At 35.8% G+C, this 26,899-nt stretch overlaps 2 protein-coding genes across 3 annotated transcripts; one reads left to right on the top strand and one right to left on the bottom strand.

The window, feature by feature from the left end:
* The first annotated feature begins 168 nt into the window (after window positions 1–168).
* On the top strand, window positions 169–11,583 carry LOC131783398 (inactive tyrosine-protein kinase transmembrane receptor ROR1-like). Of its 2 annotated transcripts, none has more exons than XM_066159222.1 (11): window positions 169–338; window positions 673–721; window positions 2,313–2,356; window positions 3,426–3,585; window positions 4,109–4,266; window positions 5,023–5,067; window positions 5,952–6,030; window positions 6,305–6,777; window positions 7,634–7,888; window positions 8,846–9,045; window positions 9,271–11,583. In XM_066159222.1, exons 1-11 carry the CDS (start codon window positions 281–283, stop codon window positions 10,186–10,188), a joined length of 2,439 nt encoding a protein of 812 aa, XP_066015319.1. In that variant the 5' UTR covers window positions 169–280; the 3' UTR covers window positions 10,189–11,583. The 2 variants fall into 2 exon arrangements, with proteins under 2 accessions (XP_066015319.1, XP_066015318.1); XM_066159221.1 differs by having other exon boundaries at window positions 5,934–6,030.
* A 35-nt stretch (window positions 11,584–11,618) lies between these two features.
* Window positions 11,619–26,873, bottom strand: LOC131783395 (cyclin-G-associated kinase). The gene is given in 27 exon segments (XM_066159220.1): window positions 11,619–13,458; window positions 13,996–14,043; window positions 14,501–14,629; window positions 14,797–14,945; window positions 15,223–16,737; window positions 17,026–17,222; window positions 17,564–17,761; window positions 18,124–18,204; window positions 18,346–18,459; window positions 18,577–18,722; window positions 19,452–19,574; window positions 20,151–20,299; window positions 20,413–20,462; window positions 20,692–20,752; window positions 20,755–20,806; window positions 20,808–20,832; window positions 21,404–21,444; window positions 22,017–22,079; window positions 22,081–22,124; window positions 22,625–22,760; window positions 23,291–23,380; window positions 23,551–23,676; window positions 24,323–24,465; window positions 24,799–24,913; window positions 25,202–25,261; window positions 26,399–26,460; window positions 26,580–26,873. Coding segments are annotated over 27 exon segments (4,146 nt in total). The 5' UTR covers window positions 26,707–26,873; the 3' UTR covers window positions 11,619–13,356.
* Window positions 26,874–26,899: the final 26 nt, after the last annotated feature.

Raw genomic sequence — 26,899 nt, 5'->3', positions numbered from 1 at the left:
TAGACAAAATATTTCAATGTAAATGAACGGAAATTTTTGGCTTTGTCTCCATGTTTGATAAAGCAGCCAATGACATGAAAGTGACAGGGTGAATTTGACCTTTGTGTCAGTCAGTAGAATCATGTTTTCAGTGCTTGCGCTAATCCCATAATAATCCGTTCTCGCTCGGCTACAGATCACATGCGCCTCTTTGTTTCGGCAAAATTCGGTGGATATGAAGGCGGGTTGATGCGTTTTGAGAGTCGTACATATAATGGCTATGCCTTGAAGCGAAAACGAGATGCGATTTCCAGCGTCTAAATATCTCTTTTGGGGATTTTGTCTATGGATTTTGTCTGGTAAGCTAAAATTGGCCGTGGATGTACTGTACGCGCTAGAATCGTGTTTGTTTGATTTTCTTCGTTCGTCAATTTACAATGCAATTACAGCAGTATGAATATTTCAGCACCTATTCTGAAAGAACTGCATCACTGGTTTATAAAGTCGCTTTTTGGCATCCAGTTAGTACATAGTTGGAAAGATTTAAAGAATAGTACTGTCAAAAGTATTCTTAGTCCTCTGTTTATCACCTGAAGATTCAAGATCAGGTCTTCTACGCGAGCGGGAAAGCGCATCTGTTCTGTCGATCATCCCTCATGTCACCTCCATGTCTTCCTCTTTCATGTTTTGTAGGGAATTTTCTTTCGGGATTCCAACACAAGCGATCGCTTGATTCTTCGAGGTAAGCTTTAAGAAGTGCAGACCGTTGTTTTGTTTTTATATTAGTTCACTGTTTGCTTGTTTAATGTAAGAAATAATTAGACGTGACGTGGTATGCGACTCCGGTGAATGCACCATGCAAATTCGCTTTGTGTAAAGTGAGTTTGGGTCGAGAAACTATTCAGAGCACGTTTTCACTAACAGCTTTTTACGCTGGCGGTTATCACACTGAATGTGTTGTTCCATTGATACGTCTTCGTTAATTGAAATTCTTACAAATTTCCATTCCTTTGGTCGCGTATTCCTATCGCATTTCCTTCACTCGTGCAGAGAACTAGCGGCGATGCTTTGAAATCTAATCGTGCCCTAGAATTCGCTTGGGGCCAGATGGGACTATGCAATGATTGAGAAAGTTCAGACGGTCTGTTTGAAATCTTAGATAACTGCAGTAATGAAGCCCGATCGAGAGATGCAAACAGCAAAAGGAAACTGCAAAACGACGCAACACCTCGCTTGTGTTGATTTCGTAGTTTGTTCATTTTGCTTTGTTTTCGTTGATGGATTCCCTGTTCGTTTCATTCTCTTCTAATCGGCAGTGGATAATCCGCCTAATATATATTTTTCCATTTTGTTTTGACCTCAATAAATTAGAAGGTCAGAATAGTAGTAGAAATGGTTATTCCACTTGAATGAAATGAGAAGAAGTTGTGTGTGTGTTGAAACTCAAGAGCTTTGATGAGTGCTGTATTGTTCGATTCAGCTCTAAAGCATCGTACAGTTTGTTTTAGATTGTGCCGCTCGAAGGATTTCATTGTTCTGCTTTAAAGTGCGAATGTGGAGAACAATGGAAAAAATTAACGTAGAAGTCTATCCGGACTGGAAATTTGCATGTCATGGTTGCTTACTCCCTTGACTTGTTTATATGTTTAGTCCATTTCACAGACTCCATGATTAAAGGTTCTCGGATCATTTAAGGACCATAAATTGACAACTCCTTATCTGAAAGTTTTCAGGTTCAAAGCTTGCGTTTTTGTAGCGTTTTTGAACAAAAACACATTTCAAATTAGGTAGGGGTTAAATAAATACCGACGTTTGAACTCGATTTATCGCCAAGTACAACAAAATCTATTGATCGACGTGGATTTGCGCAAGTTCTGTGGTCAACTTGAGCAGGTCGTCTTTTTCCGTTAATTGAAACACAACAGAGCTCAGACTGAAAATTCCGTGACATCATGACAACAATTAATTCAGTGATCAGCAGGGAGCTCCATTTGGAACATCTAAGCACCATTAAGAGTTGCTTTGAGTTTGTCTTTCAAGATTATTTACAAAATTTAGCCACATTAGATGAAATCTCCTTACCATAAATAGCTCAGACTTAACACTGTTTAGATGGACACAAAATTCTAACTTCTAAACATGTTTTTGTATGTTATCTTATGTGCATCATTAATATGTTAAACCTAAGTTAAGTCTTAGTGTGGTCAAGATATTGACATCAAAACTGTTGAGAAAATCAAGTCAAATATACTTTGTGTAAGGTGATTACAAGTTATTATTAACATTTTAAAATAAATGTATAAATTTTTTTAACATCTGTCTGTCTCTTGCAGCTCACATTTGTCAAATGACACAAGATCATGCTCAGACTGTAAAGGTATGGATTGAGAAGGAGGTCATGAAAATTTATTTGACTTATAACTATGCAGAGATGGAGATTGAATTCTCCAGTTTCATCTAGTTCCTAAATTTATTTTCTGGCTCTCAGAAATATTTGAATCCCACCAGGGATAGATTTGATAGCAATTCCTGGGAACTGAAAAAAATATATTTTAAAAAGAGCCCTGAAACAGCATGTAAAGCTAAAATGAAATTTGGGAGAAGCAAAGTTAAGTCATGGAAGAAACCCTCTGAAGGAGGTGTAGATGGCACCTGACCTAACATTTTGATTATGATCTTTTTTTAATGTTTTTGAGCAACATCAATAGTATAATGCTATACAGTTATCAGCCACCCTGTAGCCCCAAAGGTAATAGATGATGGAGAAGGAATTGAGGAGTGGCCCAGAATTTGACCCTTTGACCTGTAAGAGTGACCAGGATTTAATTTCAACATGCAGCACCACTCCTAAATCAAACATAATCAAACATACTAAGGTCACAAGAATAAAGAAAATGATTGATATCTAAAAAAGCTTTGACTTGATCATTAACAAATTCTCCATGTTAGTTCCATAAGAAATACACAGAGAGTAGTGCCTAGAATATGCATACTGATGTTTGGATAGAAAGAGTTGAATCAAAGGCACCTTTTCAATTGAATAGTCTTAAAGACTTCAAATTAAATTTTAAGCTTCTGGAAATCTTTTTAGTTACTTGATGTACCACTGTGATTGTTTGTGTTAGATAATCATCTAGTTACAATACAAAATTGATAGAGTATTCTTGTTAGGATCTTAAACCCCCAAGGTCTCAAGATCTGGTTATCAACTCCCTTCTAAGTATGATACAATAAATTGCTATTAGAGAATTTGGTGCTGTATCAAGGAACAGCTTTCAACTGAGCAGTTTCCTTTTCTTTAAACCTGTTTGATGAGAAGTGTATTGTAACTGTAGAGAGAGGTAACATGTTGATCACTTCTGAAAGTGAAAGGGTTGGCTTTACTTGTTTTTTAGGTCTATGACTGTGAGGACAACATTATTCACCAGTTTTTTTTCCCTCCATAGCACCAGAATTTGACAAGCCCCTGCAGAATAGAACAGTAGTTAGAGGAAAAAAGGTGTTGCTTAAATGCTATGCAAGTGGCAATCCTAAGCCAGAGGTGACATGGTACAGGAATGGCAAAGCAATAAGAAACAAAAGCGGCCCATTTTCCATCATTGAAAGGTAAATACATCTATCACAAATTGTTCTCTCTTTCTGATATTATCACCCATGTAATCGGACCCATCTACAGGATGAAAAAAGTAATACTGGGTTAAAACCTACTTTTATGAATTATGCCATGTTAGTCGTAGTTAGCTGTTATATTTATTTTTATATTTAACAGTATATTGTTAAATTAATATTTGTAAATGTTTCTTCTTGTAAAGTGATGGTTTCAACACTTTTGCAAAATGGTAAACATGTTACATGTAGGTTCAGATAATGAGATCATTCTCTGGTTGAATTTGCCTTATTTAAGTCAGTGTTTTTCTCATAGTTTTTCTTCCAATCCAGAAGTATTAGATGCAAATAAAAGAAAATTGTTCAAGATGTCTGGGGTTATCTGTGATAGAGTAGTATCTTATTAAGGGAAAACAAGAGCTCTCTTAGGGTTCTTCCCAGAGCTAAATGGTGTAGGTATTATGTTGGTCATTTTGACAGGCTTAAACCTTTAACCAGTAAATCTATTTGTTACTGATTACAGAAATGGAAGTTTTAGGCTAAAGATTCGTATGGTGGAGTTAAGTGATGCTGGTTGGTACATCTGTGTGGCAAACAACTCATTTGGGAGAGCACAGACACAAGCATATCTCACCGTGAATAATGTGAACCCAAAGTCGACTCCGCACAAACCAACCCTTGGTGAGTGGTTGAAGAAAGTTTTTTTAACCGTTAACTCTCTTAACCCTTTCACTCACAATATCTCAAAGAAAATTCTCCTCACTGTCTGCCATACATTTATTATTAAGTTTGTTATAAGAATTTGGTGTTGGATCAAATGATAATCCCATAGGATAAAATTTTTTTGTTTTTTTTGTCACTTGGCTGCTTGATATAGTATTGATACTGTATAGATAATTTATGTTTTGGTCACCCCTGGGAGTGAAATGGTGGAGAATGTTTTCTTTAATGTTGAGAATTTTTATGGTGGGCTGAGAGGGTAATGAAGTTGATTGAAAAATGATCAGAACCAAGAGGAACACAGAATTCATGCAGTTGGTAGAACTATTGGAAAAAGTATAGAACCTTGTATTCTTGCATGGCTGCAAGTCCAAGGCACTTTAGTTAGCTACTGGGTATCTTTGATAGAATTTGCACACCCCTAAGTGATATTAGTACCCCTCTAATCTGCCCTCCCCAAAATTGTGTGCAAGACTCATTCTTATTCTTGAGATTTTAAATGTATTGGAGAGTAATCATTTGGAAATATTAAATGTTACTTAATTTTGTTAATTACACTTGTTACAATTAGTAACTTTTCAGTTCTGGAAAAAAAAATAAAAAAAATTGAAATCATGACATATGTAGCTGTTTCATTAATACTTTACATATTAAGTGTTCTCGTAAAGTGTATTTGTGAGGTTATGTTTTTGACAGAATTTCATCTTTCACCTTTAGAAAACAAACCTTCATCTTCTGCTCCTCTTGCTTCCACTACTCAAGGTACATGTACACAATTGCTTTCAAAGTAATATTGTTACACAAAATCCATATTTTTAATTCCACAGAGTGAGTAAAATTTAATTACCACATTCATATCCAAACATGCTGTTAAGGTTGTTATTCCTAACATTCCTAATTGCTGAGAGGCACTCAAGAGAGGAGGGAGGAGGGGGTTACCATTTTGATTCAAAATCAACACTTGTCATTAGATGTCAGTCCACAAGTTTGCAAGGGGGTTTCAACAGCTCGTTCCAAAAGTGGCTACCAATGGTGGAATGGGTGACTGTTTCCACAAAATTTGCCTTTCAAACCTTACAAAGATGAGGCAAGGGGTCGTAGAACTAGTTGCAGGCAATTGATAATCACTAACCTTTAAACCCACAGAGTGACTGGTATCTACTTCCTCCTAACAGTAATACTGCTGAATCATTAATTAAGTTCATGAGAATAAAAGAGACAATTACCAACCTAAGCAGCTTTGATTATTATTGTGCCAAAGATGATATTTGGAAAAGAGAATAGGGAATAAAGATACTGATGTTTGGATGTAACAGGTTAAACCCCTGGTGGTGAGAATTCATTAACCCTTTACACCCTAAAATCAGTATGCGTATTCTCCATACTACTCTTTATACATTTCCTAAGGTGCTGATAAGGAGAATTTGTTGACCAATCAAAAGCTTATCTTGCTGTTGATCATTTCCTTTATTCTCATAACCTTAATGTGTGATTCAGGGATGATATTGTTGGAAGAAATTTGATGCTAATCACTCTCAGGGTTTAAAGGGTTAAAGGCATTAATTTTGGCAATCCTGTAATTTGAGCAGTGCCTTGTGTTTTACTGTATGTTTTCCACTTATTCTCAGTCAAATGTTCTGTTTTAGCTACCGAACACCCACAGCAAGCTAATCCTGGATACAGCACACGAGACGAGGGACAGGACAAGCCAACATCTGGTGGTTTGTAAGTGGATGTTAACCATTTCACTACCAAGATCTGGGATCTAGTTTTTACCCTTTTAGAGCATTTGCATGTTTAATTTGTAAGAGGAATTTCCTTTGAAGTCAACTTCTTGATAGAAAGAATTCAGATGCAACTAATAGAGTTATCAGTGATTTGCTTTCAATTGTTAGCATCTCAGTTGGTGAAATTGTGGACCATAAATTCAAAGGCACAGACTTCTCTTTTACAAGTTGTGTTTTACTCTTTCAAACAATTTTTTTTGTTTCACCCCTAGGGATATAGATCCACTTCCATCTCTTCCAGAAAATGGTTCCTGCGTCATCTACAATGGCACAATTTGTGAAAAACTATTGAAAGGACAGCCCATCTTTGTCAGAAGTTATGAAAAACTAGAAAACATTGAGAAAAAAATCAGCATTGCTTACAGCAGAATACAGGATTATAAAAAGATCAGCAAGCAGTGTAGGCCATTTGTACAACCTTTACTGTGCCATTTCAATTTTCCCAGCTGTGACAAGACCTCTTCTGTTCCAACTCCTCGTCATATTTGTTATGAAAAATGTGAATTTTTGCGCACTGATATTTGTAAAAATGAGTACTTGGAGGCTAGAAAAGCATCGCTACAGGGAGTCCTTCTTCCAGAATGTTCAACATTGCCTCATAAAGATTCAAAGCAGGGAAAGAACTGTATATCTAAATTGAAGGGCAATGCTCAGAGAAATACAAAGCCAGTGGTAGGAAAGAACGGTTAGTATCAGAGATTGTTATTTCTTCCTCTTCCTTCATACTGTAATTATATTAACCTTTGGGAGTAAATCTTGTGGTTTAACTCAATTAAGGAACTTGAACAACAAAATCATGATAATCATAGCTGAAAACTACTAAGGAAAGAGTACATGTTATGATAATTTGTCAAACAGGTACTAAAGCTTTATCTAATTGTTTGTGTTGTTTACAATAAGTTTTGCACAAAGTCACTATTACATGAGATTTTTAGGTTGGACATTCACATGAAAAGAAGTACACAGGTGAAAATGAAATAAATCAAAATTTATGAATTAAGTGTTTACTGAAGAAATTTTGTTTGTGTAGGTGCATACACTACACTAATTCACCTGTGGACTGCTGTTTTGATCAACTAGGAAATAAAATTTCGTGAAAGTCAGCATTGTCAATTGCTTAAATGGCCTATAAAAAAGACAATTCTCTCCTGTTTTATCTACTGTTTTTCTTACCACAGTAAGATATTTCTTGCTGTAGTAAGACTTGCTCAATTGGTTTTTGTTTCATTTCTTAACCCTTTAAGTCCTGGATCAAATTTGGGATTCTCCTTACTATCAACTATACAATCTTATAATTTGATCAACTAATTATACCCAAATTGATATTTTTCTATATTCTCAACACTTATCTGGTTGATATTGTATTGATATTGTAAGGAGAAATTCTGTCTTGGTCAAGATGTAATGAATAAAGTAAGGAAACACAACCACACTGAGCTCAGCATTACAAAGCTTGTAGTAAAACATGATACCATAGGAGAGTAGTGTTTTAATTAAATGAAATCTCAGTAGTATTAATATTTGTTTGGTCTTGGTTTCAGCTACACCAATGAATGCATGCTATAAAGACAGAGGAGAAGATTTCCGTGCAAATGTTAGTGTTACAGAAAAAGGCCTGAAATGTCAGCACTGGAATGCTACCAAACCTCATCATCACATTTTGTCGCCAACAGAATACCCTGAGCTTGCAGGAGGACACAACTTTTGTCGAAATCCTGGAGGGAAAAAGGAGAAACCATGGTGTTTTACTACTGATGTTGACTTTAAGTTTGATTACTGTGATATTCCAAGTTGTGGTAAGCTTGTATTTTTTTTTTTCTTTTTTTGAATCTTGAATGGATGTTAAATAACCCTTACCTCCCAAGATCTGATTGTTAATTTTCTCCACTAGCTCATACACATTTCCTTGAAAATTAGTACTGAGAGCTTGGTGCTAGATAAAGATAACTTCAACCTTATAAGTTTCAATATTCTCATAACTTATTTGCTGGATAATGGATGGATATTGTAGGGAGAAAATACATATCAATCACTTTGGGGAGTAAACGGGTTAAAAGTGGTATAGTGGAGGTGTGTTCTTGTTAATAGTGTGGTAGACTCCTGATAAACAGACGGGAGATGGGCCGAGATGTGTCATATGCAATAATAACAATAACAATATGAGCTTGTCAGTACCAAACAGAATGTATGAAGAAGAGTACAGAGAGTATGGATACTGATTTAGAGGTGTAAAGGGTTAACCCTTTCACTCTCAAGATCTCATTAGTAATTCTCCTGACTGTCAGCCTATAGTTATTATGTTGTTATTTTGGGGAGTTTGATATTGGATCAACTAATCCTGTAAATGGTAATTTTCATAATTCTCATCACACTTCCACTTGATATTGTATTGATAATGTTGGGAGGAATTCTTTCCTGGTCACTTTTGGGAGTGAAAGAGTTAACCCTGTAACTCCCAGATCAAATTTATAACTCTCCTTACTGTCAACCATACAATTCCTATAATGTCAGTTTAGAGAATTTAGTACTGGATCAACTAATTATCCCCAAATTGTTATTTTTCTTTTTTCTCATCACTTATCTGGTTGTTATTGCTTGATATTGTAAGGAGAAATTCTGTCTTGGTCACTCATGGTAGTGAAAGGGTTAAGGGAGGTTGTTTCTGATAATTTTTTCTTCTACTAAGTGCAAGATGAAGTGGTGTGAAATACATGAACTTCTAAGTCCTCATAATGATTAACTTGTTCTTTCAGATAAAACATCCACTACTCCACCATCTATACAGATTGTAAGCATCTTGTACACTGTTATTCCATGTCTGTTGTTTGCCATCATCTTTTCGTTAGTGGTGATCTTCATTTGCTGGAGATATCATAAGCAGATCATCTACCAAGCTGCTCAGACAGCTGCCACTCCACTTGTACCTGTTGTGGGCAAATCATCATATCCAAAGGTATGTTCTGTGCAAATTGTGGTGAGGGGATAACAATTTTTGATGCAATGAATGACTGTCATAGCAAATCAGTTCTCCTTGTTCCACAAATGAAATGTGAAAACAAGGAATTGTGTGTCATTAAAATCACTTCAAAAAAGTCTCCAAGATGCTCAAGATCAAGAGTTTGCTATAATAGTAAGAAAATAGCAAACTTGGTTTTATTTTCTCCATTTTTTGTTTCAGATCAAAGAGATGCGTAGAGAGACTGTAAGATTCATAAAAGATGTAGGTGAAGGAGAATTTGGCAAACTGTACAAAGGTGAAGTTTTGGAGAAGGTTGAAGGAATCCAGACAAGAGCTATCTTAGCAAAAGTACTCCGAAACAGCTCATCTGCAAGGAACCGGGAAACCTTCTTGCGCCAAGCAGAGACTTGGTCAAAATTTAGTCATCCAAATGTTATCAGCATTGTGGGAATGTGTTACAATGGGCCTCCCACATGTATACTGTATGAGTGCATAGAGTATGGCACATTACATGACTACCTGGTGGAGAACTCGCCTCTAGAGGGAGCTGTGGATGATGACGAAGATCCTGAACCTCTTAATTATTATGATCAACTGCAGATTGCTATTCAAATTGCTGCTGGAATGAATTACGTATCCCAACATAATTACATCCATGGAGATTTAGCAGCTCGCAACTGTATGGTGGGGCCTCGTATGACTGTCAAAATTACAGACATGGCTTTATCGCGGAACCCTTTTTCCGATGACTATTGTCGTGTTCCAAATAGACCTCCTATGCCCATACGCTGGATGGCTCCAGAAGGGGTATTGAATTACAGGTTCACTGTAGAGACAGATATATGGTCCTTTGGTGTGGTCCTCTGGGAGATATTTTCTTTTGGTTCCAGGCCTCATGAAGGATGCTCAGATGAAGAGGTCATGGACCATATTAGAGAACATGTGTTGTTACCATGCCCTGCAGACTGTCCTGCCAGAATCTTTTTTTTAATGAAAGAATGCTGGGATATATTGCCTCCAAGTAGACCACGTTTTAGTACAATATATACTCAACTATGTGCACTCAGATGGGACACAAATGGACCTCGAGAACCCCTTGAAAAATTTGAGAGAGAATGCTTTCATGTCGATGTGTGATAGGCAGTGAAAATAACTGACGTAGAAGTGGACTAAACTTCAAAGGACACACAATGAAACTTGAAGTTAACTGACCCAGATGTGTTCACAACTCCAGTGCATGCACAACCATCCACACAGTGTATCAAGTGACATAAGTGAAATATCTCTGTCAGAAATAAAGATCCAAGCCAGTATTGCATGCAGATGAAGCAGAATGTGAAGTTATTATGGGACTACTAGAGCTTCAGAACTAAGTTTGAGTCCATCTTTTGCAAATCAAATGAAAAGATCAAATTGATAAGGAATGAACAAAAGAAATTCATTTGAAGTTCACACAATCATCACCAAATTTAACCCTTTCACTACCAGGGTGACCAGTATGTAATTTCTTCCCACCATATCAGTGCATTATAAGGGAGAATTGTGACAAGAAAACATCCACTAAGCAATATTGAAGAAATGTAAAATGGTTTCCGTGTTTACATGGCCTGATGTAAACATGCGGGAGGTTAGTGTTCTCCCAACCTCCCGCGTGTTTACATCAGGCTATGTAAACACGGAAACCATTTTACATTTCTTTTATAAAATAACTAATGAAAGAGCCTCTTCTTGCAACGAAGGAAAGCGACGTGCTTGTTTTTGTTGTTCATTTGGCTTTTCGGCCGTTTCTTGAATACTGGGAAAATTAAACTCCAAAGAAAAATTTGGTAAATCTTCTTCCATTACTGTACTCAAAACAAACTTAAAGAAACTGAGTTACTGCTAAATAAATAGCAGGGAGAACTCCGCGAGAAGATTCAGTATGAAAACCGTGTTTACATACGTTCATGTAAAATGGTTTTATGGCCAATCAGAGCACACGTACCATTTGAATTATTTTATAATGGTTGATTCAACAACTGAAAACAATGCAAACAGTGTGGCATATAGAAATCTTGGAGGTGAAAGGATTATTAAAAGAAATAAATTATGTTATTTACTCAGCTAGGAGGAGGCTTCTAAAGATTGCATACCAAGATTGTTGAACTTGTCAGTTAGAAACAGGTTCTTTTAAGCCACAATGATTGGAGACAAATTCAGTTTTCCACCAACATTATGTTGGAACTGAAGAGTTATGCAAGGGTTTCTGCTTAAGCAATAGAACACTTTTTGAAGTGAAATCCTTAGACTAGTTCTAGATAGGTGAACCATGTGGAAATGGAAAGATCTGAGGAAATCACTGAGGTTATTCACAAAATGGAGGTAAAATTCAAGAAAACTTAACTTGGACTGTTGGTATGTAGGTAAGCAATTTGTGTTATAATTGCAAAATATTCAGTTTTGTAATAGTTTCATAAATCAAAGTAACTTGTCTAATCTTGTAGAAAGCTTCGTAGGAAAGAATGAAAATAAAATACAAAGTAATAATCATAACTGACTATATATTGAGTTGAGTTTGTTGTGATAAATCTTTGTCAGCAGTAACCTGTATTGAGGCTTGTCAAGAACAGTGTCTCTTGATCACTTCTTAAAAAGTGTACTTTCAGTGAAGGCAACAGATGCATTAAAAACTTTATCAAGGGAAAGCCCTTTGTGTAATAAATGCCAGACCATTTCCCAGATTTTTCAATTATACCAACTAGTTTGACAACTTACATTTGATTAACACTGGTTTACTAGGTTTACTGATGTAGCAGACTCATATATAGCAAACTCAAAATGTAGCAAAACCAGCTGTTACCTTAGCACTACCCTTAGCATAAACTTTGTTTTGATAACTATTACTAGGTAATTCCCATGAACTGAGGGCTAATACATCCAGCACACACTATTACTGGGAAGCTTCATCTAATTTAGTGGCTTGTACCCACCCTTCATTAAAAATTGACCAATGCACCATAGCAAGTGACAATCTAAAAACAAAGTTTTTCCACACTGTCAACTTTGAATGAGACACAACTCTCATCAATCATTTTAACCAGGTTATCCCCACAAAACAAGATGTCTGGAGTAGATGAGCTATTCTTAAAAACAGTGAGTTATAACATGTTCACCAAGCTACCGCAAATAATTTTTAATTCCTCATTAGTTACTATCAACGGCAAGGACTTTTTTTTTAAAAGATTAATATCCACTAGACATTGTTTCACACATCACTACTTCTATGTGATAGTCTCTTGGATGAAACAAATTTGCGTCCTAAGAAGTTTTGATTCTTTCTTATTTTGTAATAATTAAAAATAATACCCCTCAGTCAACTCTATATTATTTGACCACAAATACCAGAATTGTTCTGCTTCCTTTTTTTCATGAAAAATAATACTCCTTACACCCCTCACTGGGAAAGACAACAACATGAATCAAGGTAGTTGTTCTAAATTAAAGTCATTATTGGCATTATCTTTGACAATAACATTGATACTTTTTGTCCAAAGGATATCAGGGATAGGGGAGGGGAGGGGAAGAATTTGATATGAAGTAAGATTGTGAGAAACGATTTGTGATTCTCAGTAGTTCTCTCAAGAAATAATGTATAAACATGTACATCAACTTGTAGCATCTACAAATAAGCATGTGTTTTCCCAACAATATACATACTTGAATGAAAGTGATCCTTGCAGTAATGTACACTACTTGAGCCGTAGTGAAAATAAGGCCTGAAAGAAATTCAGGCCTGTACGGGATATGAACCCATGACTTCTGCGATACCAGTGCAGTACAGGCCTGAATTTTTTTTCAGGCCTTATTTTCACTACTGCTCAAGTAGTGTACATTACTGCGAGGATCACTTTCATCCATGTCTTTATCCACAGGTCAAATATATGACTTCCATATATTCTTAGCTGTTTAATATACATACTTCTTACTAAATGAGTTTGAGGTCCTACTGTAGTTATGTAAATTTAAGTAAAGTCAGAGAAAACAAGATAAGCAAGATTTTTTTCTAGGAGTTCAAACAAATGAGGGAAGATTTTAGTTCAAACCAACTCTTGAATTTATCAGACTGTACAGTAAAATGTCTACCACTAAATTGACAAATCATAGCACATTTACAAATGATACTAACTGTATCTCTTAATTATCTATGACCCCACCAGCAGAGACTGGTTCAGCTGTGTAATGTGTTTGCTAGTTCCATTGTCTCTTTCTATTGATTTTAAGACTCTTGCCACTTGACTAATACAACATGTGTTTTAACATTTCCCTTTAAAATAATGGTTTTGATCCCTCCTTTTCAAATATTGCCCATGCATCATTTAATTCCATAAAAATTGCACGTGCTAGTGGCTCTTCTGGGCTGCCAGTCAGCTAAAAAGTAAAATAAGGAATCAGTGTTGATGAACAGATTTCTGTCCTGTACATATCACATAAATCTGACTTGACCAGTATATAGGAGACTAGCAAATGTTAAAGGTTTACTACAATTAAATTAGGGTCAAGAAGTCTGGAAAAATTAAGGCTTTAATTTAAATTGGACAGTGCCTCCCACATACTAACTGGGATAGAAAGCCAGGCATCTGATCACATTAATAGTACATTAGTGTATGTAAAGGTGACACAGTTAACAGTTCACATAAAATAAATCATAATTTGATCTGCTGGTAAAATAACCTTTGACAAATTGACTTCCATAACAGCAGTTAACCTTGTTAGTTTCCTGCCAACATATTCAGGTAATTCATTTCAAACAAACAAACAAACAAACAAACAAATAAACAAACAAGAATTTATGTTTTCAAAACTATGTTGTGATGATACCACAAATTCTCTGAATGACTGTAGACTGAAATGTAAAGAAATTAATTTTGGAGAATTTATGGATTTTTCAAGGAAAGATGTACCCACCTTGTCAGGATGTACTGATAGTACAGCTTTTCTGTACCATTTTTTCACCTACAATAAAGAATTGATCTGTTTGTCAATGCATTTAAAATAAGAACATTCTGAAGACTCATCACAGAGAAACACTTCAAAACTTTAACTCCCATGACTGACCAAGATGGAGTTTCTAATTACAATTTTTATCATAATAGCTAGCAGAAAAGGGATGAGAATAAAGAAAAATATCAACTATGGGATTATTAAATGATCCAATACCAAATCCTCAGAATTTACATCACAAGGATTAAATAGTAGACAGTAAGGAGAATTACCAATAATATCTTGGGAGAAAAGGTTTCAATTTCTCTGTAGTTTTTATTACAAGACCAACAAATGAGTTAGAACATAAAGCTCATTAAATTACTATACACAAATTTCAATAAATAAATCCCAAGTCTAGTAAATCTGAGAGTGATGCTTGTATTCATAGCATAATCATAACAAACTATTTGTGGTGATTATATATTACCTGTTCAGGTTGAACAAGATTGTGCATGCCACATGGTTTCCATCTGTCTTCTCCTTCCCACAGTATAAGGTGGAGTGAGCATAATAAGGCCCGAATATTGCCTCTTTTACCTTCAGACCACTCCTCAACCTTGGAAAAAAAAAAAAAAAGAAGAAAATTAGCCATTTTCTAAGTGGATGCTGCATGTCAAGTCAGTCTGGTGAACAACCATCAAGGTAAAGAATGGTTGCAAAGATGACCAGTGGTCATAAAATTGATAAATTAATTAACGATTTATGTTCTTAATGGTACAGTACCTTAGCCTTGATAGGGTCATCAGGTTTGTTTTGTTCCTTTTTTAGAGAGCTTAGAGTTTGTGCCCCTTGTGCTCCTTGTGCAGTTGGGCGATTAAAACCTTGTGCATTTAGAATGTCACTAAACTCATTTTGGCCAACTGGTTTGGGTGCTGAAAAGGAAATCATTAAAGAATGCTTTGAAACAAATTTAACAACACAACAAGGGGTCAGGATTGTTTGGTTACTACTAGGGCTGAAAGGGTGAAGTTTATTTCACCCTTATACTCTCATACATCATTGGTATCAAATTGGTTCCATTTCATACTACTCCTTCTATCAGAGTTGAGGTGTGTCCTCTAAAAAGATAGAGAAAAGATTTACAAGGGTCTACACTCATAATTATAGAGATTAAACTAGAGTAATTTAATAGAAAAAATACATTCTTACCATTCCATTTTTGTCCATAGTTTCCAAATACCCCTGAAGAACCAGACATACTGTAGGAGGGTGCATAGTTTGGTTTTTGTGGAACCTTTGATGGGCCACTTGGTTTAGCCCCAGAATGCCAAGATGGTTGCTGGGCTGGACGAGACCAAGAGGGATTGCCACTAGTGGAGGACTCGGGTTTCTTTTGTGGTTTGGGTGAAGTTGATGTACCTGCTTTAAATGTTGGAACAGAGGGAAACTTCGGTAAATTAGATGTCAAATTTCCAAAGTCAGAGAAAGGATCACTTGGTGTTGCTGTAGGTTTGTTCTGTGGTGCTGGACTGGTTGGCACTCTTTGAGGAATTGGTGATGGAACTTTAGATGGTTGAAGAGTTTCTGATGATGAGTCACCCCAGTCTCCAAACAGATCAGTATTGCTCTGTGTTTGAGCCTGAGCTGTGGTTGTGGGAGCCTGAGAACCACCAATTCCAAAGAGGTCTTGCTCTGTGGAGGTCTTTCCAAATGGATCAAATGAATTCAGGTTTGATCCACCATTATTTGTGCTTAAGGGTGGAAATGTTTCTGTACTGCTGCTGCCCTGACCTGGCTTAGCACCAAAAAGATCAAACTCATCAGAAGGCTTTGAACTTGGACTTTTAGAGCTGAATGGATCAAATAGGTCTGAGGATGCTGGCTCCCTCCCATTACCCCCTGAGGACAGATCAGGAGATTTAGTCCTTGTAGTCTGAAAGGGATCAAATGTGGCAGAATCTGCACCAGCAACAGTGAATGAAGTTACATTTTCCCTGCTGGAGCTGGAGCTACGACTTCCCATCTGATTGAAGAAGTCATCATCCTCATGCAGTCCAGGACTAAGAACATCATCAGCACTTTTATTTCGTTTCATTTTTCGATGAGGGCTCTTCTCTGTTCCACTGACAAGATCCACATTTTGACTATCCTTACTTCCTGCTGGTGATAAATTCAACAGATCAACTCCCATGTCATCCACGACTGAGATGTGAGATGTCCGCTTTGAAGAAATTCCCTGATTCTGTTGACCACTGCCTAAATTCAGCAAATCCACCTGGTAAGAAGGATCATCAGAATCTGAATCATCGTCATCCAAATTAAACAGATGACCATTTGTTTCACCTGCAGTCTTGAAATTAAGCAAGTTGGTATTGAATTCATCACCTGATGGTGATTTCAAATTAAACAAGTCTAAATTTTCATCCAAGTCATTTCCAACACCTTCCCTTTCAGAGAAGAAATTATGAGTCTGGTGTGCTTGTTGAGAAGTATTGTCGTGATCCTTGTCACGCAGATTTTCAAACTCATCATCACTGCTGTTGGTTCCTGCACCTTCAGTATTCCAGTCAATCGATGAAAGGAAGTTTTTGTTTGGCTTACTGCCTGTTGCACCATCATTACCATCATCAGAAGGAACTTGGAGTTCCTCATTGTCATCATCCTCTTCTATTTCATTTGATTTTGAACTGAAAACCATGTTTGATTCGCGATCATCTGCGTTTACTGTGAACAAGCAAACCAGGTAATAATAAGCTATAAGGAATGGTTAGAAAAAGGTATTCACCTATTATTGAGAATGACACTGACAGAGAAAGTCTCATCCTTGTAAAGGACTGTGGAAATATTACACAACTGCTAGTCTGCCCCACATTATTGTTGCTCTTTGCTTTCTACTGAGCTTTGCATTGTTGTAAGACTTTGCCATGAAATTCAATGAGAGAGGAAGGGATAAAGAAGTTTCAAGATAGCTGGGGATTGCCAAAACAGGATAAGGTCGGGGTTGCTACTAACCAAATTCTTCCTGACATTCTAGATATTCTTCCTTTGTAGAGAAACAAACTTGAGGGAAGAGTTTCTCAGTTTTGAGTGTGTCCCATGTGTGAGTTGGCAAACTGCTTGCTTCCTCTGCATCAACAGTGATGTCAAGTGTAACAGTAAAACGTGAAGTAAACTTGCTTTCATCATCCTTGTTGATGTCCACCTCATCTCTGTGTAAGTTGATAAAAAAGAGAAATATTGTTATCAAGCTGGTCCATAAACCTGTTAGGCCCTAAAAGCAACCAGCAATTAATTTCCTCTTACAGTACTACTACAGTTCAATCATTCATAAACATCACAAGAATACATGAAATGATTGCCAACCTATGAAGCACTGATTGTAAAACAAATTCTCCTTGTCAGTACCGAAGGAAATGTATAGAGAAGAGCATGGAGGATATGTATACTGATATCAGTGTGTGAAGGGTTAAATTACCAAAATAATTAAAAAACAAGAAAACATTGCATAAAAGAAAAAAAAAGGGTGGAAAGTTATTTACTGTATGCATACCGTGAGTACTTAAGTTTATGCGCAGAAGTCTTGATAAATCCAGTGTGGAATTGAAGCATAAAGACTCTCATGGAAGTCATTTTTCCTTGAACCTTTCCTCCTAGTGTAGATCGGCCATGGTATACTACAACTGTTACATCACCTTGTAAAGTGAGGTTCACGGGAAATGATACTTTTCCATCACCTAGATCATACTCCCTGAATTAAAAAAAAAAAAAAAAGTATAAATGATTTGAACTTGGAAATTAATTCTTCTAAAATATCTCTCTGTTACAAATGTAGCATGTGTGCTATTGATTGGTGAATTAATCAAGCCATATTTCACTGTACAGCCTGCTACATTCTATAGCTTCTTCGAATTGAAATTTTGCCCCTCAATTTGAAACTGTAGATGTAATAAATATTTATCAACCTATTTTCCTAGTCTGTACTGTAAGTTACAGAATCTACTTTTTTCTACATGGTCTGTATCTCACAGTATGGACCTCCAACTTGGTTAGTAAGCCGTATTCAATTCATGTCAAACCCTAAATTACATTTTTCAATTGCAAACTTTCTACCTCATTTTTTCAATCTCTTTTACTGTGGTAAGGATTCTCTGTTCTCCATTATAAACCTCAATAAATGGACGACAACCATTCCTAACAAAGAATGAGAACATTTTAGGTTCCTGTTCTAAAATCACAATGAGCCAAACTCAAAATTAAAGGGGCAACAGAGAATGAGAGACATATTTAAAATGGCAACATCAGTCCTAAGCTTGGCTTGTGTGAAGTCTTTACCTGGCTTTGTTGAAGGCTGGGACTGGATACATTGTTACAGACTTGATGTACACTGAATACTTGTGAGGTTTCAATTCTTGGTTATTGATCAGTTGTGTGATGTACAGTAAATAGCTAAAGAATTGAAAAAAAAATTATCAATGCACTACAAATACAGTACTTTAAGGTCAATCATATGTGTACTGGTAATAAAAAGTACACAGTTTCTTGATTACAGAAATGAACACCTACCGCTCCTGTGAAGCAGTGAGTGAAACTTTGTGTCCAATACCACAGCGGCGAATACTGAACATGTCTGCAGCTCCATTTGGATTTTTGAATAATTTACAGAAGACAAAAAAAGCAGCAACAATAACACTTGATGCTTCTTTGCCATCCTGAATGATGAGAGGTAAATATTAGGTTTAACATTATTCATTATGTAACTTAGCACATACTTGGGGAAGTACATACATCAAACACTTGCCAAAGAAATTTTAAATGAAAAGAAGATCATTAAAATGAATAGGTGGCTCTCAACATGAAGCTGAAGCATGAGGAGGTGTTTTAAAGAGTCTGTCACTGTAGCTATTTGAATCTTCAGAACATCACTATGATTACTAATCAAAACTGTTAATATCAAAGTTCTCAACTGTAATTGGTTATCATCAATCTGATTTGAGGGCTAAAAGGACAATGTATGCATCATACTTGCAATTGGACAGTGTATGCACCATGCCTGTGTAACTGTACAGTACACAATATGAACGTTTGCTGTTGTAGTGCATTTTGCCACTTAAACAGTTGTCTGTTGTAGGATCGTTTCTCAAATTTTGTCATAGTTTTGATTACTTGGTAACAAAACTTGAAGTCTTCCACATCTGTCTGTAATCAGACTAGTAATTAACAAATTGTATGATTACTGATTAAATTGTACTCCTTCCTCTCCTACTACCATCACATATTCATATAATAACCTTATAAATAGCTTAAGTGATAAACCAAAAGTATTAAATTAGTCATATATGCTGCACTAACACTGTACAAACACTGCAGTTTAAGACTCTGAAAAAAACCTTACTTCTCATCCATAGTTAATTAAACAAAAAATCTTCAAGATTGTGTACCTGACAGTGAATGACTACAACATGCTTCCTGTCAGTCCTTAACCAAGAATTGATTTTCCTACACAGGGATAGCAGCTTCTCTAAAGGAGGCAGCCTGTGACCCACTAAGCAGCAGTTTATCACCTGTGATCACAGTTAAAATGGCCATCAATGCTACAACCTTTTAATTAAGTAAATCACACTCTAGAAATAAGGTTACATAATCTATAAGAAAAAATAGTAGTAGAAGTAGCTGTTAATTTCAAATTAATTATCAATTCCAAAGATGGCAAAGTTTCTTTTACAAAATTGATGTTGGAAAGCCCCCTAAGGAGTGCTATAGAGACAATGTGTGTTGGCAGGAGTTGAAAACAATTTGAACTTTGGGATTTTAACATGTGACTTTTGTCACACCACTACAATGCCCAACCAACTGAACTAAGCAGTAAGAGGCAAATCAGTCAATTCTGATATTTTATTTATCCAAGAGAAATGAAGAGTACCAAGGTACATGTGAAAAATAATTCAAATTTAGAACTTTACATAGTGGTAATTATAGATTGCAAAGGGTAGTAACATAAAAAAGAGATATGTGGGATACATTTTCTACAATATAACTAGAAAAAAAAGATTAAAAAGAATGTAAATATAGCAGTATCAACTTCAACGACCCTTCAATTTAGCCACCAAATCAACAGTTTTTAATCAAATCAAACATACCCTATCTCCAAGCTTCTCTGTTCTGTATGTTCTGGGTGATACATTGATGATCAAGTAATTATCTGGGTATTTTGCATCGAGGAAATCTCTCACATCATCTATATTGTTTTTGTAAGTTGACTCAATCCCATCTGCTGGGAAAGACATTACTGCAAAGACACAAACAATGAAAAGTAAATTAGCTAACACAAAATGTAATGACAAATTTTGAGAAAAAAAAATTTTCTAGAGACAGGATGGAGATTCTCTGGAATGTACCTACCCATGATTCGAGATGTAATGTACGACAAGTCAATATCATTCTTGACATATCTAATGAGAGGCAAAGATTTGAGAATTGGTTTGAGTTTAAAAGTAACAACAGCATTCCAAGTGAAGTTTACATTTATAACTTTTAAGTATGATTGGAAATAAATATTTACCAAAGTACAAGCTAAAAAAAAACCCCTCCCCTTTTTCATTGCACTAAAGTGACCAGGGAAACCAATGAATGAGCAACAAATTGATTAAATGCAGCATCCTACATCAAATGATTTCTTACCCTGCCACAGATTGCATAACCTTGTTGGACATATCCTTTTAGTTACTGAAAAAACTGTTGGCCCCTTGACTACTCCACCAAGTATTGCAGAATTTTCTGATGATGGAGATGGTGACAACAGGTGGGCCACTTGCACCAACTATAACAGGACAGAAGAGTTATGATGAAACACCACAATTCAAACCAGACACCTTTGTTTGCTAATAAACAATGGCACTTAACCCTTTATCTCCTAAGATCTGATCAATAATTCTCTCCTCTTGGTACCACACATTCCTTGTGAAGTAATCCGAAAATTTGAAGTACAAAACCTAGATGACAACTTTTACATGATAGGTTTGAAATAAATATATTTTAGGTTGCGAGTATTCTTGGTACCTGTTTGCTGTCTGATGTATGGATAGCATTGGGAGAAGTTAGTATGTATTAATCACTTTTAGAAGTTTAAGGGTGAAGATGGTTTAATAATGATTCCATTTAAGTTATTGGGAACCTCCAAAAAAAAGTGGTATAAATTGATGGTTTACATTGTTACAAAAAGGGAGAGGAACCACCTTTAGTAAATGTCCTGAACAAAATTTTATGACCAATTACAGGTTACATGAATCACAACAAATCCTACAGGGCTTGAAAGAAGGCTTTTATTGCCTGGACGAGGTGTCCTACGTGGATATGCAATGGTTGAAATCATAGAAGGTGTGTAAGCTCCCCTTGAGATGATTGTTCTCCAGAAGACTGTGGGAGATCATCTCTCTAACATCTGCAATAGAGGCAAACATTTTAAAACAGAAGCTACCTTTTTCCAAATTCAAGTTAAAATAATCAATTTAAATTGCACAAAAATTAACAAGATAATCAACAAGGAGGTTACAAAAACAAAACATGATCTCTGGGGTATGGGTCTATTTCAGCAAATATTTTCCATGATGCTGTGTGAAGGTACAGTGATAGATCACAGATGACATCAGAGTGCGGTAAGAACAAAAAAGTAACAAATAGGTACCAAGCTGAGCTGTGTCATCAATGTTCCTTACCCCATTGTTGATGCCTTCTGTAATCTATTACTATACAGACCCATGGTAACATGGAAACCTATTGTGCTTTATCCGGATAACGAATAAAATGTTGTCAATGGTGATGTAAACTATGGGTCTGTCTTCTAACAGATCATAAGTAGGAAACAATAAAAGGCATGAACCATTCAGCTTATTATAAAAAAAAGTCATGGGAACAGGTTAACAAGACAACATAAAGGAGAAACTGTTAGAGGGCTGTAGTGAAAGTCACTTTGGTCCATGAGGAATAAAGAGAATTGTGTTACTTACCACTTTACCCTTAAGATCAACATCCATGGCTATTGCAATGGCTTCAAGACCTGTAAGAACTTCCCTTTATGTCTGGTCTGTCAGCTGGGTTCAATTGAAGCATGTATCCTACACATTAAATAATCGTTCTGTTTACTAGCTTTTACTAAATTAAATGGTAACTGATATGTGGTTTCAATTCTGGAAGAACAATACAGTAAACAGACAATTTTTTTAACCATTACATTTCCAGAGTTGATTAACATGTAACCTCTCCTTAGAAATATCCATACATTATCCAGCAAACAGGTAATATGAATACTCAAACTTATCAGGTTGGCAGTTGTTATCTGGCTCTAACACCAAAAACTCTCAAAACTAATTTATATGGAAATGTGTAGCAGCTAGGGGGATGGTACATACATACATATTTTATTTATTCTAGAAGCAAACTATATATACAGGTTAAAGAAAAACTGAGAAAAAAGGTACTTCTAGAAAAGGAAGTTTGGAGGTTAACCCTAAGGTATCAACAATCACATCTTGGAAGTTAAACAGTTAAATTATTCATGATCAAATCCATACATGCACCTAGAAGTAATTAAACATAACAGTAAAATATCACTCACTGATAAGGTCATGGAATACTGTGTATTTAGTGTCATTCTCTGGGATGGTGTATTTTGCATTCAGTATTCTCAGCTTGGCTGAGTCTTCAAATGGTTGTTCCATAAAACACAAGAAGAACAAAGTACACCCAAGGGCCTACAAAACATAAACATCATATTCAAACAATCATAGAGAAGTTACCAAAAGATTTGACAATTGCAATTCAATATTACATAAATGTGTTTGATTCCTAAAATAGCTGAGTCCAGATGTACAACACAATCATTTAGCCATATACCAAATGGCAACCAATGGTACCGCCCGGAAACATTAGAGTAATCTTATATAAAGACTAATATATAGATTTAGCCAAGCCTAAAAGGGGAGCTCACATTTTCTTTTTCCCGCATGTCTCAAGGGCACAACGCCTTGCCCCGGCCAGGACTAGAACTTGGGTCGTCCAACTTGGAGTATAGTGCACTGACCACTGGACAAAGCTGTGGCATTGGTGTGCCCATGGTACAGTTGACCATGCATGTTAAAAGTAGCACCTTGTACGGTTGTACAGTTGTATGGTCGTTTGGTTGTACATCCAAACTTTTTCGGCTTGATGGGTTACTACTATTTTGTATAATTATGGAGCTACGCAAGCTCTGCTATGATACAAGTGGAAGTTTGATACTTACCCAAATGTCAACTTTTTCAGTGATTGGCATATTACTGTACAAGTCAATCATTTCTGGTGCACGGTACATGGGGGTTGTGTTCCGTTGGAGCTGATAAATAGTGTATAAATTAAAGCAAAATGGAGGTTATCACAAGATTAAATTTATTCTGATTTCTCCTAAGGGCTTCAAAGATCTTGATATCGACAGGTACTATCACCATCCAACTAAACATAACACAAATCTTCACTCTTAATTGAATACTAGCAAATTTGAATTACCTCATCTTCAACAAGACTACGCTGGAGTGCTGTCCAAGACTCATCAGGTATTTGTTGCTGAGTAGTTGAGCTACCAAAATCACAAAGTTTGATTTGGCCTTTTGCACCAATGAGAAGATTTTCAACCTAAAAAAACTCAAAAGCTCAATTTAAAAGTGAACAAACTTTCATGCATGCAGATAATTATAATAAAATATAAATTGATGAAAAAAAAAAAAACAAAATTCAGAAATGCTAGGTCTTCTTGATTAACATGACAATATATTTATCATCATAACATTAAACAAAGGAAATAGAAACCAAATAGATTTGAAAACTAATAAACACCATATATGTGAATCAGTATCCACAGTATGGCACAGTTTGTTTGCTATTAATAGCTAATCCCATAAGATCATTTTTTAATCCAAAGAATTGCATTATCTATCTTAGGAAAATAAGAGCCAAATGATTTAATGTTCACAAACAAAGTAAAAATTATTAAATATCAAATACAGTAAATAATAAATAAATTAGAATTAGGCAGAGGCACCTCCATGGGTTGGCTCTTTTTCCACTGTTTTTCAAATTTAATCTAGAATTTGGAGTGTTGGCCATTAGTGAGGGAGGAAAAGCAAAAAGACCTGAAGAAAAACTCCCCCTGTAAAGATCAGAACCAAAAACAAACTCAACCCACTAGTAGTGCCATGCTGGAAATCAAAACTGGGCCCAGCAGTGGGAGGTGAGTTTTTTCACTACAGTACCATCCCTGCTTTCCAAATGCCATGCTCACCTTCAAGTCTCTGTGTATAACTGGTGGAGTCTGTTTGTGCATGTAAGCAACTGCTCGGCAGATTTGATAGAACATCTTCAAAACCTGGTTCGGTGGATATGGCTGTCCATACCTTTCCTGTAGCAGCTTAACCAGCTCTCCTCCTGTTGAAAAGGAGAAGTAGTTTTTGAAAAATCCTTTTAATCCTTTAATCCCCAACAGTGATTAATACGTAACTTCTCCCTATAATATCTGTACCCTATTCAGCAGACAGGTAATGAGAATACTCAAACCCATCAGATAGAAGTTGTAATACCAAATTCTTCTAACATATTTACAGAGAAATGTGTTGCAGCTAGAGGGGAGAATTAACAACTTGATCTTGGGAATTAAAGGGTTAACACAAGCAGATATTGTTTGAATCCTATCAACAATTGTAAATGCTCAAAATAAAGTGGAATCTTAATTATTCTGAAGCAGGCAAAAATAATATTTACCACTGCAAAGTTCAGTTAGGATAAGAAATTCAGACATTCCATGTTCAGTTTCCTTTTCACTCAAAGATGCCGCAGAATAAAACTGCACTATGTTTGGATGTCCTCTGAGACGTTTCTTTAAATAGTTAAGGAGTTAAGATGGCACTCCCTGTACAGATACTCCTGGCTACTTCATGCTTGTTACAAACCAGAGCTAATACTTATAAGATACTTTGCTTACAGATTGTTGATTCCTTATGCTGTAACAAAGTACACAGATGAATGCATACCCATCAAAACAGAAACATACCCTCCTATGTTTTCACAGGAACAACTGAGTTTGAATCAACTTAATGTCCTTTGCTAAAAAATTCCTTACGCTGAAGAATGTAAACCAATAACATCTACTGTAGAAAAAGGATACAAGGATTGTTATTTCCTTTAGGATAGCTTTATTGGCTGCATCATCACCTGCCATAAGTCGCTACAAAAAGGAAACATATTCCAAATGTTAATTCACAGGAGGTCACTGATTTAGAATGAAGAGCAAAAAAGTTAAACTGTATTTTATCTACTGTTATCAACCTAGTAAAACAATAGACATAGATATAATCATACTAATGTTGTCATTATCATTATTATATATTTATAGTAATCATAATTGTAAACATGATAGAAAATAAAAATTGTTTTTAATCATCAACTTTAACATTATATAGTGAAGCAGCTACAGAAAGACCAAAGTTTCCTGGTAATGAAACATGATACACTTGTTACTCTAAAGACCAAACCTTATTACAAGTCTGTTAGATGTTGGATATCGCAAACCCCAAATAGCTAACAAGCTAAATTATCTGTTGTCACATACCTCCTTCAGCAGATTTTAAGAATAATGGGTAAAAATAAAGAATCCAGTTTAGAAAGTAATGATGTATCTTTGGTAAAATTGGTTGTGATTCAATTTTATCCTCAATTAATATTTAATTTCCTTCATGTTTGGACTTCTCATTGTAGAGCAATTTGTGATGAAAAGTTTAAACAAAGAAAAATTAATTTCACAAGCAACTGATAAAAGTCATTTAACCCAAAATGTTGTAAGAATAGTTTTTTTGTTTTTAAATTGTTCCAGTAAGATTACTTTAATCCTTAAAAAGGTAAAAACATTTAACAATCTAATAAATTTAAAATAATTTTCACCTAAGATCATTTTAACATACAAATAAACTCTAATAAGATGCAAACTCATGTTGTTAAAGAATCATTGCTCTGAAAACAAATGATATTTGAAAAATACCACAATAAAGAATGCCCACCCACTCAAAGAAGCATTTGTTTCTAAGTGGCTCACAAACAGTTTTTGACCTTGTCTGATCTCGATTTTTTATCTGTCAACAACAAAAACAGCTAAAATAGCACATCGACCTCTCGAAATTTTCCATTTTGATAAAAATTGACGATGATCTTCTTACCTTTTGCATGATTAATCAAGTGTAGTCATGTTATTACGTCAGAACACCGGTTACTACTAACTTTTCTGTCTGTCATCGCGACAACCTTCCCTCTTTGATAATAGACAGAAAGACAGGATGTATACTTAATAAATAGTGAAATTCAGTTGTACCTTGAGAGCATATTCTTTGCCAGTTGACGTGTCCTGGGCGACGAAAACAAATCCGTACCCTCCTACATTAGAAAACCAAAACACAATTGTTAAAATACCATTAAGTCTGTAACAATAATCACGGCGAGGAACAAATGATAATCAGCTTCAAATCTAATTTAAAGATAAGACAGTAACTGACCCTCTGCGATGACTCGTCGTACTCTGAGTTGTACAGGTCCTAACTCGACATACTGCCCCACGAAGTTATTGTCCGACTTCCCAGTTTGGCTTATGTAGTTCAATGCAGAGCGAAAAATATCTGCCATTTTCAGGTTTAGTTCAATATAAGGCGCCGGACCGCTAAAAGATGGATTCTACACGTACATTAGTTTCTAACTCTACCCGCATTCTCTACGATAGCGGGTTAAATTTCGACCGAATATCAATATCATTACAAACTCCGAAGAAGTCCCGAGTAGCCATTTTACCTCTAAAAAATCAGTTGTGATGCGCATGATC

Source organism: Pocillopora verrucosa, chromosome 12 (genome assembly GCF_036669915.1).
Source record: "Pocillopora verrucosa isolate sample1 chromosome 12, ASM3666991v2, whole genome shotgun sequence".
NCBI lineage: Eukaryota > Metazoa > Cnidaria > Anthozoa > Scleractinia > Pocilloporidae > Pocillopora > Pocillopora verrucosa.
This window is presented reverse-complemented; position numbering and strand designations above follow the sequence as displayed.

What these genes read in the sequence shown, in the direction of transcription:
- LOC131783398 (XM_066159221.1), top strand. Translation starts at nt 281, where the DNA reads ATGCGATTTCCAGCGTCTAAATATCTCTTTTGGGGATTTTGTCTATGG. An exon ending in CCATTTTCCATCATTGAAAG is followed by an intron (nt 3,586 to 4,108) that starts GTAAATACATCT and finishes TACTGATTACAG; the next exon opens with AAATGGAAGTTTTAGGCTAA. An exon ending in TCCGCACAAACCAACCCTTG is followed by an intron (nt 4,267 to 5,022) that starts GTGAGTGGTTGA and finishes TTTCACCTTTAG; the next exon opens with AAAACAAACCTTCATCTTCT.